Here is a 14,026-nt window from a genome sequence, read left to right as displayed (position 1 = left end):
AGTTCCCACCTTCCTTGACTGGTTTTCCTATTTGACATCATTTAATAATGACTCATACATCTTGGTACTTTTTCATTCTTCTATCAGTTAAATTTACTGAACAAAATGTCTCAAAACATGGTATAATGCAAATAAACTGCTCTTGGATATCTGACGCATTTCTTTGTATTTTTAATACTTGCTAAGTAGAAAAACAGCTGAACTAATGTTTCTCAAAGAACATATTGTTTTAGACAACAACACAATGAAAGTGGAACCAGAAACGGACTTGATTATTTTTCAAGAAATTAGAATATTTGTGACTTATTAAGGAAGAAAAGCATTTAAGACTGACAGGAGTGTCACACTATCATGCATTTTATTCCCAGGTGTCTGGTGGCATCTTTCAAACTTAGTAGCTTCTTCGGCGTCTGGAAAGCATCTATTTAGAATGCATACACTATCCCAAGTCAGGTGATAAGGGACCAGTTAGCCATGGAAACAAACAGAGCTTACAAAGCACAGAAAGCGGCACTGTGTTTTCCCATCACTTTGGGAGGTGATTTTATTTTGTACAATGAAGAAAACAGTGTGGCAGCAACAAACAAAATCAGTTAGGGATGATTTCATCTGTCAAGTGGGGTGGGGGAGGGAAGAGTGGGTGAGAGAAGCTTGCTGCTTCTAGGAAAGAGACAAATAGTGATGCAGTCATACCCAAAACACTTCTGAAAGACTGGATTTTATGTGAAAATCCTTATCTTAGATTTTACCACACCTATGAATTGCTCCCAGGGATATCAAACATGCAGATAACAGAGCTTAACCAGCTTAATTGTCATTAAACAAGGAGCCACCTGTCATTAGGCTGGGGAGACGGCTCCATTAGTAAAGTGTTTGCTGTGCAACCATGAGGAACTGAGTTCAGGTCCCCAGACACAGAGTGAAAATCACACATGGCAGGCAGCACGTTCTTGTAACCCCAGGGTTCCAAAATGGGGGACAGAGTGGCCTAGATGCTGAACTTCTGGTTCAGTGCAAGATTCTGCCTCAAAGATAGATAGATAGATAGATAGATAGATAGATAGATAGATAGATAGATAGATAGATAGATAGAGAACTGGGTGGTGATGGTGCACCCTTTAATCCCATCACTCGGGAGGCAGAGCCAGGTGGATCTCTGTGAAATCAAAGCCAGCCTGGTCTACAGAGAGAGATCCAGGACAGGCACCAAAACTACACGGAGAAACCTTGTCTCGAAAAACCAAAAAAAAAAAAAAAAGTATAGATATAGATATAGATATAGATATAGATATAGATATAGATATAGATATAGATATGGTGACAGACATCTGAGGAAGACAACCAATATCAACCACTGGCCTCTACATAAGGACATTCAAATGAGGGGGCTGGCATACTCATGTGTACACACCTATACGCACTCATGCATATGAGAGGCGGGGGGAGGGAGAGGGAGAGAGGACAAAGATGAAGGCAAAGAAAAAGAGGAGAAAGGCAGGGAGACATAACAATTCACAAAGATCAGGAAGAAGCTAAGAAGTATGTGGGGCAGCCCGTTGGGAATAGCAGAGATATTTTGAACCTAAAAGATGCTATGAAGACTTTATACACAGTCTAATGTCTCAGCTCTCTAGTTTCACTTTAAAGCCCAGGAACAACTCACAAAATATATCCTTTCATAAAATAATATAATTCACTATGGTTTTTATAGCCATTAATGAGCCAAAAGTGAACACCAGACTTCTGGCATAACGTTAACTATGAAGAATCAAATAAAATTCTGTTTAGTCATGGGAAATGGTTCTGTAAAGCCACAGAATTTTTTTTCCAACATAGAACTGGCTTTTGAAACATCATTTAGTTAAATGATATATCTTTCTGTTGAATTTATTTTACTGCAAAACTTAAAATGAGAAAAGCTAACTCTCTTCTATTGATCTTGGGTGCTCAAATGCAGAACTCACAGGATGAGAATAATTGCTGAAGTTAAAACTATTTTAATGATTAAATATGAGTGATAGTACTCAAATAAAAATATTCAAGACTAATAACTAAATGTAAATATATAAATAAGCTATTTACAATAAAAATAGAAGTATATATGATACACAATTTTAATGGAAATTTCCGAAAATATATTGATTCTTTTACAAAGTGTAGCAGTGCAATTTTATGAAGGCATCACTAACATTTTAAGAGACTGGAACTTTTTCTGGACCTCAGAGCCAGAGTTAATAATACACCTTAAAGTTATTTAAGACTGCTAGCCTACAATGTACTCAAACTGTTTGTTTAACTTGCTTTTAAGAGACTAATGTAAGAACCTATCTTACTTGCCTTGGGGTTCCCATGTGAACAACTATTACAATCTAAAATTACATATAGCTGTAATCTTAAATTATGTACTCTTCCATGCTCCCAACCCAGATAATGTGTTTACGTGCATCATATGCTGAAAGCAGCAGATACAGAAGCTGAAAACAACTCCCTAAAATCTATCATAAAGTCAGAAAGCAACCATTTATGGATATTGGTTGATAAACAAAGCTGTTTTTTATTTGAATCACTTGGGATCAGTTGAAACCAGAGACTTAATCCCTTGTAAAAACTCTATTAAAAATTTCTGTAAAGTATCCCATCCCTTCTTCATGTGATGCTTTCTATGATGCTCAATAAGAACAGTGCAAAGCCCTTTGTTAGGAATAGACACATACACCAGACAAACACAGATAACAAACGGAGCACAGATTCAGACTCCTACAACAGACAAACACAAGGAGAATGAAGTGGACAATTCAGCTCTGGACTTGTTCTTGTTTAATCAACTCCAACGGAAGTGCTTTTATTTCTTTCCTTAATGTGTCACCCATGCATTATTGGTGACTTGGGGTTAATAACTACTATGTATAATCCTCTAACAAAGTATTTAAAATATAAATTTTATCCTTACTGCCAAAAGCCATTCATATTATGGAAAATAATCTCATAAAATTTGTAGCCTAAGGGTTGTCTGGCTTAAGAAACCAACAACAACAAAAAACAACATGGTATTTATTATTTTGGTTAGCTTGGGCCAGACATAAAAAATAAAAATCCTAGTGTCCAATGAGACATGAAGGGAAATGAAAACTGCCTGCCTTTGCTGTAGGAATCACAAAACAGAACTAAAAACACAAAACTTGAAAACCTCCATTGGCAAGGCAATGTTGAAAGCCATATGCAGCCTCCTAAAGCAACAGAGACCAACAACAGCCCAGTCAAGGCTCCACCAGACAAGTGGTCTTAGCCAGCAGGAGGTGCAGATCGATGCTAGCACACAGTGAGTACAACAGAATCACCTGCTAATAGGCTTCAATCTATACACAGAACCAGAGGCGAGCGTGAGGACAACAGCCACCTGGGAAGTCCTTGAATATTAACAACTTGAAAAATGATGTCCCAGTCCCAAGCTGGAAAGTATCCATCTACACTCTGCAGTGGTATGAAAGACAAGGGGCTCAGGAGTAGATATGGAGAAGAGAAGAAGGGGTCCACTGGCAAACATATGCCCCCAGACTACCAGAATCTGCTTACTAGGTACTGAAGGTACACATTAGTTTCTCAGAGTTCCAAGATACAGCAAGAAAAGTTTCCAGCTGCCTTAATAAGTTCCTGAAAACTAAGTAGACTGACGTACTGAAGACCACTTGGGTTGTTTGCAGTTTGGGGCTATTACAAATAATTGCTATAACATTTACATAGAAGGTTTTATGTAAATATAAGTTTTCATTTTCTGAGAGTAAAGTTGTTTTGTTTTGTTTTTCTGTAATAAAAGGGGAGAAAGAGAAGAGTCCCTAGGTGTTTGTGGGAGTGACAGTGGAATGAGACAGCGCTAACTTCCTTGCCTGTTGAGACTTTAAGAAAAACACAGAAAATGGAACAGAGATCTAGAAATGAATCTAGGAATTAGTTCAGTTGTTTTTCTTTAAGTAGATAGAGTCTAACCTGTTCAGGACTCTTGAACAATGCATATTTAAATAAAATGTTCCACATATTCTCCTTTAATTTGGTTACATTATAATGCAATTTAGAAGCACTCTGAGTTGCACGGTCAGTTGACTATCATTGGATTTTTTTTTATAATTTCTAAAATAAAACAGAATACAGTTTTCCAATGTTTTGTCAAAAAAATCGTTAAAGCATGGACTCTGCAACTGAAGCTTTTAATTTTTACTTTGACTCTTTGGATACAGATGAATCAGCATCACTAATGACTGTCATGTAAGGAAAGTTTATGAATCCATGTTACATTACACAGCTCCTGATTTGATCCCATTAGGGACAGTGTACAGCTCTGCGACAATGATAAGCAGTATGTGATAATAACCTGCCACAGGCTAAACACTGCATGAAGGCCTGGGGGTGCTCAGTATTCCATTCAGGAAACTTTTTTTTTTTTCAGAGCTAGAACAAAATGGTGAAATGATCCATGAATACAGATTTTGAAGTCAGTGATGGACAAGTGTCATTCCAATTTAAAACACACTGCAAACGTTACTGGAAATACCACAGATGTACAGCCTACGAGAGAGCTTGCACATCACTTAAGCACCTTTTCCTGTCATGGAACATGAACAGATAAAGCATTGAGTAGAGACTGGACGGTCATAGCAGAATCAAGGAAAACAATAAAAGATAACTTATTAACTTAAGTCAATAAATTATTAAAAAATACTTGTTTTCCCTTTTTGTTCTCACTCAGATGTTTATACATCAAGCATCTGTTGCCTTTTCGCAGCTAATTTTACAGCAGAGAGAATTCTTTTTTATTGAGTTCAGTGAAGTTACCTTTAGTGATAAAAGCTTTAAGGCTTCCTCAATCTTCTTCCAAATACTGTCACTTGTTTTGTTTGTAAGACAGTCCGAAGACACATCTCAGGCTAACCTCAAGCTCACAGTCCTCCCTCTTCAGGTTTGCAAGTGTCGCAACTACAGGAATGGTTTGCAAAGGCTAAAGGACAGTTTCACATTTATAAAATAAAATGTGCTATTTCATCATTAGAAGGAACTACTTATATAATCATCTAAATTTGCCTAACACATATTCCAAATACATAATTATCAGGAAGCTTCCTTGTGTGTAATAATTATTCAAAATACCACCTTGAATTGTATCACAAAACATTTTGTTTAGAAAACTAAATAAACTAAAGCGATAATACACTCCTGAAAGAAAAAAAGTAAAAGGGACCATGGAACTTTGATGTATAATCATTTCACATGAAACATATTTTCATAAAACATGTCCTCTACACTAAATTTCGAAATGTTTTTAAGATAAACAAGGAAGTTAAAATGCAGTTTTAAAAAGTGTCCACTGTAAAATAAGATTAAACTCCAAATATCCAAAAACAAAACTGCATTAAAAGTGCAATGTATTATTTAAACGTCAAATCAATTGTTACTAAGATTATCTTTCAGGAAATCTATTTTAAAGGACAATTCATTTGATTTCAAAGTCAAATTCTAAAAGGAAAAAGTTCACAAAGCTAATGGTCACAATGTCATAACAGTCTATCCCTCTGATTATTCAAATAATTCTGACTCTTGATAAATTGTCACCAAAATAGACATAAATAAAGTCCAGAGAACAGTGAAAACACACTTATGTGACATCCTCAGCCATTTCCCCAGATTGCTCAAACACTATCAAATAGTGTTTAAAGTGTTGGAAATGAACCTATCATGAATAACATAATGCTGACCTCCCACTAAGTGTTCAATTCCCACTTGAAGGTTCCCAAGGAAACCAAATTTTAGTCATGTGAAAGCAAAGGGTTGTGATCGTGTAGATAAAGAAGAAAAACAAGTGTCGGGACAGTACCAAATAATGAAAATTATAGGGGAAGGAACTAAAACCAGCTCTCTTGTTAGAGACGCATGTAAACACCAGAAAAAGCAAATAGGGGTAGGGGGAATTTTATCGGGCAGAGATGTAACCAAAAGGCTGCCCAAAGTTAAGACTCATGCTAACAACAAAACCTCAGAGAGGTTTTGGGTCTAATAAGAAGGATGTATCCCACAATCATTCCCAAATCCATAAAGACAGCTACTGTGATTTTTTTTTAAAGTAAATGAAGTCAAGAAGAGATTGGACTCTGGTCCAGGAGGTGAAGTGGCATGCACCTGTAATACACACATATGCATCACATCTCCAGGCTTACCTCATAAGACCAGACGCACTGAGTCCCACCAAAGCGGCGAACACAGCGCCCCACCTCCACGTCCTCGTGAGTGGTGTACATTTCTCGGAGGCATTCGCCAATGTGAGGCACCATCCTCCTGAGAACTTCTCGGCTGAAGATCATGCCAGGTCCTCCCATGCAGAAGTTCTCCCCAGGCTCCAGCCCCAGCTTTCCAAGTTCTTCTGTATTCCCCAGGCCAGTCTGTCCCAGGTAGAGAGGCTTGCTGCTATTTAGGGACCTAAGGAATTCTTCTAATTTATCACCTACAAAGAGAAAACCAAGAGTCACCTCTTTTCCTCATTTCACGGGCAATTACCGTGTTCCATGGAGTGAAAGGACTTCCGCCATTGCTTTTAACCTCCTCGTACACCTCATACTGCTGGGAAGAAGAAACACTTTTCCCTCCCGCAGTTTTTAAAACACAAACTTACGATTATTTCTTAAATCTTAATACAATTTTAACAAATCTAACAGTCATCAAATTTGCAGCAGAGGTGAGATAAAGATACAGGGAATAAAGATGATTTGTTGGTCCATTTGAAGCGACAACAGTTCCCAGAAATACAACACCATACCAAATGCTGGTGTTTTATGTTGTTTGGGCAATCATTTGATAGCCAATAAATATTTTTCTTTGTATGCATATCTGTGTCTGTGTCCTTACAGGTAGGAGGTGCAACATCACATGTATGCACATGGAGGTCAGAGTTCAGCCTTAAGGTGTTCTTCTGGTTCCAGGGATCTTGTTTTTGGAGACAATGTCATTTTAATTTGCCTGGAGCTCACCAAGTAGACTATACTGGCAGGCTGGAGAGCCCCAGAGAGTATTCTGCCATGTCTAACCTTTTCTTTTCACGTGGTTTTTGGGGATGCAACTCTGGTCTGATGCCTCCAAGGCAAGCACTCTGCCAACTTAGCTACTGTTATAGCTCCAATATCCAACTATATGTTTTTTATAATAATTGACTTGGTTGGGTGCTTCTCATTAGTTAAACTTCAGTCACATACAACCTACATTATTTAAGGGGGCATTTAAATGAAGCTTCATCTTGAAACTGAACTTGGGAAGGCATTACTTTAGAGGGGAAAAGTTATAACCATTACAATAAAAATAATGCCATAAATTGACTTGTGGGTGGTAAGTTGATCAAAATAAAGGATTTAAAATAAAACTGTGTAGCTGTAAGAGTTCAAAGCATTTGATATTCTATATAGCAATATATCAGAATAAGTAGTCAACCTCCACATTCTTAATCAGCCTTGGTACTCTCGTTTTTGATTAACAGGACATGTGTGGCCACTTATCTCAATCCCATCTCACACCCTCTAGCTCTCAAACAGGTTTTATTTTTTAAGTTGTGACTGAGTTCTTCATAAAAAATACTTTTCATTTTTAATAGAAACAGAATATGCCATTTTGAAGATTTGAGGCACAATGCTTCAAAGAATTAAGACAAATGGCAGAAGTAGGTATGATCAATGTACACTGTAAAGCATGACCCCCTTGCCAGGAAATCTTTTGTGATTTTTGATGAGAAACAGAAGAAAATTATCCTAAAGTCCAAGGACAACAAAGCAAGAACAGAAAGCAAAATTAGCTTAAGTGTCAATACTTTTGAAAGTGGCATTTTTCCCCGAATCAACCATAAATACCGTATTTGAGGAATGCAGTCATAATAGGCTTGTTTGCACTTAACTATCAAAATCTGTCATTTCAAACGGCACCAGCACAGTGATTCTGCTCCTCTCAATTCAAAACTCAGAACATCAACTGCTAATGTCAATTCCTTGTCCCAAAAGAAGACCTTTGGATTTGCTTGGCCTTATGTTATATGAAGGGTTATTAACCTTGATCATGACGAAGCCATAGTTTTCCAAGTAGCCAGCACATACAGAGGAAGGGCTGCCCTCCGCAGCACAAGAGGTTAGAAAGCATGGGACGCACAGATTGCTTCTTCAAGATGAGCCTGTGTCTTTGGATTCTTTTCCCACCTTTTCCACTCTCTGAACCAAAAAGATTTACTCCTGTACCCTAAGGAACTTTGAGCCATTGAGCTTAGAAATTCTCTGACCAGAACCTCTGACAATCTATAAAAAACAAAACACACACACACACACACACACACACACACACACACACACACACACACACACCTGCCCCTTCCCTGACAAAGTTTTCTCGTGCTGTGGCTGCATGATGTGGTTCTAGGTAGTTCTTTTAGACTGTCATACACTGCAGCCACCAACATGAACTGGAAAGGATCTACCTTTAGCGTGCATGATGTAGCTTGCAGCTATCAGGGTCTTTATAAATCTAAAGCTCTTTCAACCTCTCTTCTCCACCTGACCTTTGGGGAGCCCCACTCACCGCCTCTGGGTTTTATTAAAGTGTGGCAGAGAATGGGGAACAGCTAGCACGCTGGGCTAGTGGGTGTATCCAAGGTCTCAGTGTGGGGCAAGTTTCTAAAGGCAACAGAATGTTCAAACACGGGTCTGGGACAGTAAAAGATGGCTATCCTCAACATCAGCGGTTCTAAAACCGATCTAGACCAAGCTGAAACAAAGGAGAAATGGAGTAAAGCAACAACGTGACATCTCCAGTCCTGCTCAAGCCAGCATCCTGCATCTCGCTTGCCTCTAGCCAGGACACGCCCCTCTGGACACATTTGGGAAACTATCACCTACTTGGGGGAGGGGCGGGAATGGCTTTTGGGTTAGCTCTAAGGTCCCTTTCTTCACCTTTCCAGCCAGACGGAAGGAACAACTGCAAGAGCGAGGAAAGTGAATAAAGCTGAGCAGGTATGAGGAGGGTCCACGCCGCAGAAGAGGAGGAGCAGGCTAAGAATGGTGGGAGGATGCTAAGGGTGAGGATAGCGAGTCGGGGGCTGCAGAAGACCCTCAGGTGCTGGCAGAGAAGCAGTGGAGGGGCTGGGGTTGACAGAAGCGAAATGAATCAGGAGGTGGGCAGGGGGGGACAGCTAACACTGGGAGGTCACCTTTGATGTAGACATCGTCGTCGGCGCGCATGAACCACTCATACTTGTCCAGGTAGTGGTCGTGCATGTACTTGATCATCATGAAGGACTTCTTCTGGGGAGGGTAGGAATCGTCGACCCCCGGCAGCTCGATGACAGGCAAAGGTGGAGGGGGCTGACCGAGCGCGGCACTGGGAGGCTGCTGACTGGAAAAGAACTCCACGCGGCCGGGGATGAAGCGCGCCCAGGTCCTCTGCGCGGCCAGCGCGCGGCTGCCCAGGTACTTCTGCGCGGTCATCACACCCACGTACAGGAAGTCTCCGGGACCGGGGCTCGGGGCAGCGGCGCCCCCGTCTCCGCTGCCGTTGTGGCTGCTCCCTGGCCGGCCACCCTTCCGAGGGCCAGCCGCGCCCCCATCCTCTTCCTCCGGTTCCCCTTTGGCTGCTGGAGCGACGGGAAGCGCCGTCGCACCTTCGGGCTTGTGTCCTCGCCTCCTCTGCGGCAGCGGAGCTGGCTGCTGCCAGGGGCTGCTCCGAAAACTGGGACCTCCGGGCGCCGCCTCCGGCCGGTGCGGCCCCAAGAGCTCCTGGTTGGCAGGGGGCGGCGACTGCTCTAGCCGCGGCCGGGACTGGGGCTGGGGGAACGGCTGCTGTGCGCCCGCGCGGGGCCCGGTGGCCAAGCGGCCGTAGTAGGAGCAGAGGCTGGAGCCGTGTCGCCTCCTCTCGCTCAGCTCGGCCACCCGGGGGGCGATGAGCCAGGACGCAGCGGTGAAGCCCAGGACCAGCCCCAGCGCCACGCTCACCCACGGGCGGCGGGAGCGCACGGCCATCGCGGCAGCACCGGGCTCGGACGCAGATTGGGCGGTGTGGGCGATGCCACGGGTCCCCTAGGCTGGCTGCCGCCTCGGCTGGGTCTCTGTGACCCCAGCCCGGGCCGAGGAACGCCGCCTGGGCGCCAACGCGGGCTGGCTAGCCACACGCCGAGCTGCCAGCGGTGCGCTGCAGCTCCAGGCGAACCGGCCGCTCTGCTCCGCGCTGGGGCTCCCGCCGAGGGTCGGGAGTGAAACTTCGGCAGCGGCGGAGGTGGCCGCGGCGGCCGCGAGAGGAGCTGCAGGAGGAGGAGCGGCGGCGGCAACGCGTCCGCTTCTCGGCTGCCACCCTGTCACAGGCGCGCCTGGTCCCTCCTCCTCCCGGAGCCTCCGCCCTCGCTCCCCGCCTCCCTCCCACCCGCCGCCGGGCTCGGGACCGGCCCGAAGGAGGAGCCACCCGCGTCGCGGCTGCCAGGCGTGGGGAAGCGCGCGGGTCGTGGTATTTCCCCGTCCTCCGCCCTTGGACGCCCCCCAGCCAGCGCCTGGCTCGGCCAGCCTCCCCTCCGGAAAGAAAACGCCGCCCGTGCGGCCACCTCCGGCTTCCAGCGCGGCGGTCCCCTGGTCTCCCCTCCTTTGGCTCCAGCTCTGGGTCGCGTCCCACCCCCGCCCCGCCCTCCCGACCCAGCTTCCCGGGCCTCGGCTGCTCTCCTCCCGGTGCCTCTGCCCGGTTGGATTGATCCGCGGAGCTAGAATCCCCGAGCCCCCAGCAAGAGCGAACTACTGTGGGTGGGCTCCCGTCCCCCACCGTGGCGTCCTGGTGTGACCCTCTCCCACTGCGCCCAGTTCAGGGTCGGAGGAGCCACTTTGGCGGTTTGGGTTCTGAGTGGCTACGCTTACTGTTTGCCACTGTGCCGCGCCCTCTCTCTCCGCTCACTGCCAGGAAACCAACGGTCAGTCCCAGCCTAGCTGCCCTACCTGCACCTTTCCCCCACCCTCTCCGGGCCAGAGCATCAGCAGCACTTGGTGCTGCCTGAAAAAAAAATCTGAGATTGTAAAAACACGTTCCGAAGGCCTGGAGAGATGAAGGTGAATTGGGGAGCGGGGAGAGGGGGCGGCGGGCGCGGAAGGGGGCTGGGCTGTTCAGTCCCCAAAGAACTTGTGAAGAGTGTGCTCCACCTGTTGACTTGGGAAATGTGGGGCTGCCTGATTGTCCCCTCCTCCTCCGCTCTCCTGGTAGTCTCTTGTGTGGAAATAAGAAGCATGAATCATTTTCTGTCTGGGAAGAAGACTAAGTAGGACCGGCAAATGATTACAAAATGCGAACAAATCGGAAAACCTCAAAGAGGCAAACCAAGGAGATCATCCCGACGAACTTAGTCATAAAATAAAATAGAAGGTGTGATTTTTTTGTTCTTGCCTATTCCGAGACACTGACAGAAGACGGTTCATCTCTCCGGCGAGGGATCTCAAAATGGTTAAATTGTATTGGCCAAAATCACTTCAATATTGAGAAGAAATTATCTGAAGCTAAGTCATTTTTCGAGGGGGGGGCATTTCAAAATTGTTCTCTGAACAGATTCGTGTGTCTAACCGTAGACGGTCTGGTGTGTCTGACGTCCCCAACCTTTGACTTCTGTCCAGTTTCGGTGTTCTGCTTTATAGATCAGCCTCAACGGGGATGATGTTGAATGGCATTAGGCATAATGGCTCTGTGGAGCACCGTGCTGGCAGCATCCCTGGAACAGTAAGCCTGACTGGAGCCATTGCAGGAGGGTTCTTTCCACACCAGTCACTGGCTGTACACGAGCCCGGATGACTAAAGGTTGCTTCTGTTTGACAATGAATCTCCTTTCCTTTCCACATGTGAGGCTCGCCCTGAGACTCATGGGAATGAAGACGATCAGATTCCTTCTCAATGTCGTATTTCAGCTAGCCAAGCATACAGGACTGTCCTGACTTAAAAATATATCTTCACCAAAAAAATAAATAAATAAATAAATTTTCATGCAAGTGTTATCTCGTGGAACTTTAGCCATAATGAATATTCTTTATCCCTCATGGTAGCTGTTGACCACATAAGATTTTGTGGCACTTGAAATGTGGCTAGTATGACCGAGGAAATGTATTTTCAGTTTTATATAACTTGAATTAATTCTGGTTTAAATGTCCCCGTGTGGTCAGCTGCAGCCATGATGGACAGCACATTTACAAAGAGTTTCCAATTACGTATGGTCCGTGGTTGAGGACCAAGTCTGCTTACACATCAGCAAACACGCCCTTACAGCTCTCAGCTGCTCTTCATTCTAGTGGGTGCAGTTCATGGGTTGACCTACAAAGCCATTAATTCTCATTAGGCACAAATAACCTACTCGGGGCCTGTTTAGAATGATTGAGAAGAAAGTTAATTCCATTGATTAGTTTGCTTAGCAAGCATGTATAAGACACTACTACATACCAACCAGTCAAAGTGGACAGCTTTGGACATGGAGACTCCAGCTGGATCATTGCTGCCTCCTGAGACAGAGTTTAGTGTGCTGACAGTGGACCCTAGGTTGAACATAGTACCCCAGTGCACAGTATCACAGTGCTGATAGGTAGGGTAGAGAAACTCGGTCCTATAAGAGTATTCTGGTACTTTAGGACATCAGTTTGGGAATCAGGAAGACACAAGGAGCTTTTTGTAATAAAATGAAGGTATTATTGAAGCAGTACCCAGTGCTACCTGAGTGGTTTAGGGAACCTGCTTCAAATCCTTTGCCCTTTAGATGTCTCACCTGAACATCACATTTCTGTGAGAATTTACCAGCACACTGAATGTGTTTAGTACAGCCTGTAGGTCACTGCAGACCCAGGAAATGTTAGTTCTTGCCCCTGTCTGATCTCTTCAAAGTTTTCCATATCACCTCGTGTTTATATTTACTTGTGTGTAGTGTGTGTGTGTGTGTGTGTGTGTGTGTGTGTGTGTGTGTGTGTTTTCCTTCAACTGTATGTGTCTCAGGAAACCAGTCTCAGGTCATCAGGCCCGGCAGCCTTTACCATTGAAACATCTTATCAAGCATTGTTTTCATGTTTCATTCTTTTATTAATTTTATTAGTATTTGACATCCCTTGCAAACCTGATGTTGTTATCAAGAAACAGACATAAAGAAACAAGGTTCCTGCTTCATGGAGCTTTAGTCTACTAAGGAAGATCTACAGTGCCACATAAGAACATATGTAAATAAATAAACATGCTGGCTCGTCTACCCGTGTCTTCAAAATAGAGAACCATAGTGGTGATGTGCATGGGAATGTGACAATTTAAAAGTGGTATACCAGAGTTCTTTATGATGGTTCTATCAAACATATGCAAAAATAAAGGAACCAACCATAAGTTTAGTTGCAGCCAAATGACTTGAATTCACTCCCCAGAACCTACTGCTTCTTGTCCTTGTCCTCAGCCCTGTGAATAAGTAAAATATAATTTCAAATATTCAAAAAATTAAAAACCTCTTCTCACAGCTTTGGAAGAACTTTTGGGTAGAGAGAATTGGCCAGCACCAAGCCTCTGGGACAAGCACTGCCTACTGAAGATCACCAGAAGCTAGGGGAGTTTGGAAATGGGAGGGAGCTGTTGGCTTACTGAAAAAAAAAATATCCAGAAATGTACAAAAGAACTAATAGGAACTCCAAATGTAAGATATGTGATTAAAATGTTTAACAGCCACCTATAAAAATAAACTATTATGATTATTCAAATTAACATATCCAAAATGTCATTATAATATGCTATCAGTATAAAATTATTAGTGAGATGTTTTATATTCCTTTTAGTGACACTGTTTTTTTCAAGGACATTATCGCACATAATAATTCATATGAACCACAGTTTCAGTGTTAAATAGATACATGTAGCTAGTGGCTGATAGTGGACCGTGTATATTTAGTGTCTTATAACTATTTGCAAAATCTCTGGATTTCTTCTAAGTCACAATAAAGATGCTATGTAGAGTAATTTTATGGTTGTTATTTGTGTATTA

General features: G+C 43.5%; 1 protein-coding gene across 1 annotated transcript in view; it reads right to left on the bottom strand.

The window, feature by feature from the left end:
• The window catches only part of Chsy3 (chondroitin sulfate synthase 3), a 227,429-nt gene extending 217,017 nt beyond the window's left edge, over positions 1 to 10,412 (bottom strand). The window contains exons 1-2 of the mRNA XM_006993016.4: positions 9,221 to 10,412; positions 6,204 to 6,487 (exon numbers count right to left, since the gene is read on the bottom strand). Coding sequence (XP_006993078.2) covers positions 6,204 to 6,487; positions 9,221 to 10,028 — 1,092 coding nt within the window. The 5' untranslated portion in view covers positions 10,029 to 10,412. The remainder of the gene's footprint in view (positions 1 to 6,203; positions 6,488 to 9,220) is intronic.
• Positions 10,413 to 14,026: the final 3,614 nt, after the last annotated feature.

The sequence above is a fragment of the Peromyscus maniculatus genome, chromosome 19, assembly GCF_049852395.1.
Source record: "Peromyscus maniculatus bairdii isolate BWxNUB_F1_BW_parent chromosome 19, HU_Pman_BW_mat_3.1, whole genome shotgun sequence".
NCBI classification, from domain to species: Eukaryota; Metazoa; Chordata; class Mammalia; order Rodentia; family Cricetidae; genus Peromyscus; species Peromyscus maniculatus.
The sequence above is the reverse complement of the archived record's forward strand: the minus strand, read 5'-3'. Positions and strand labels throughout refer to the sequence as shown.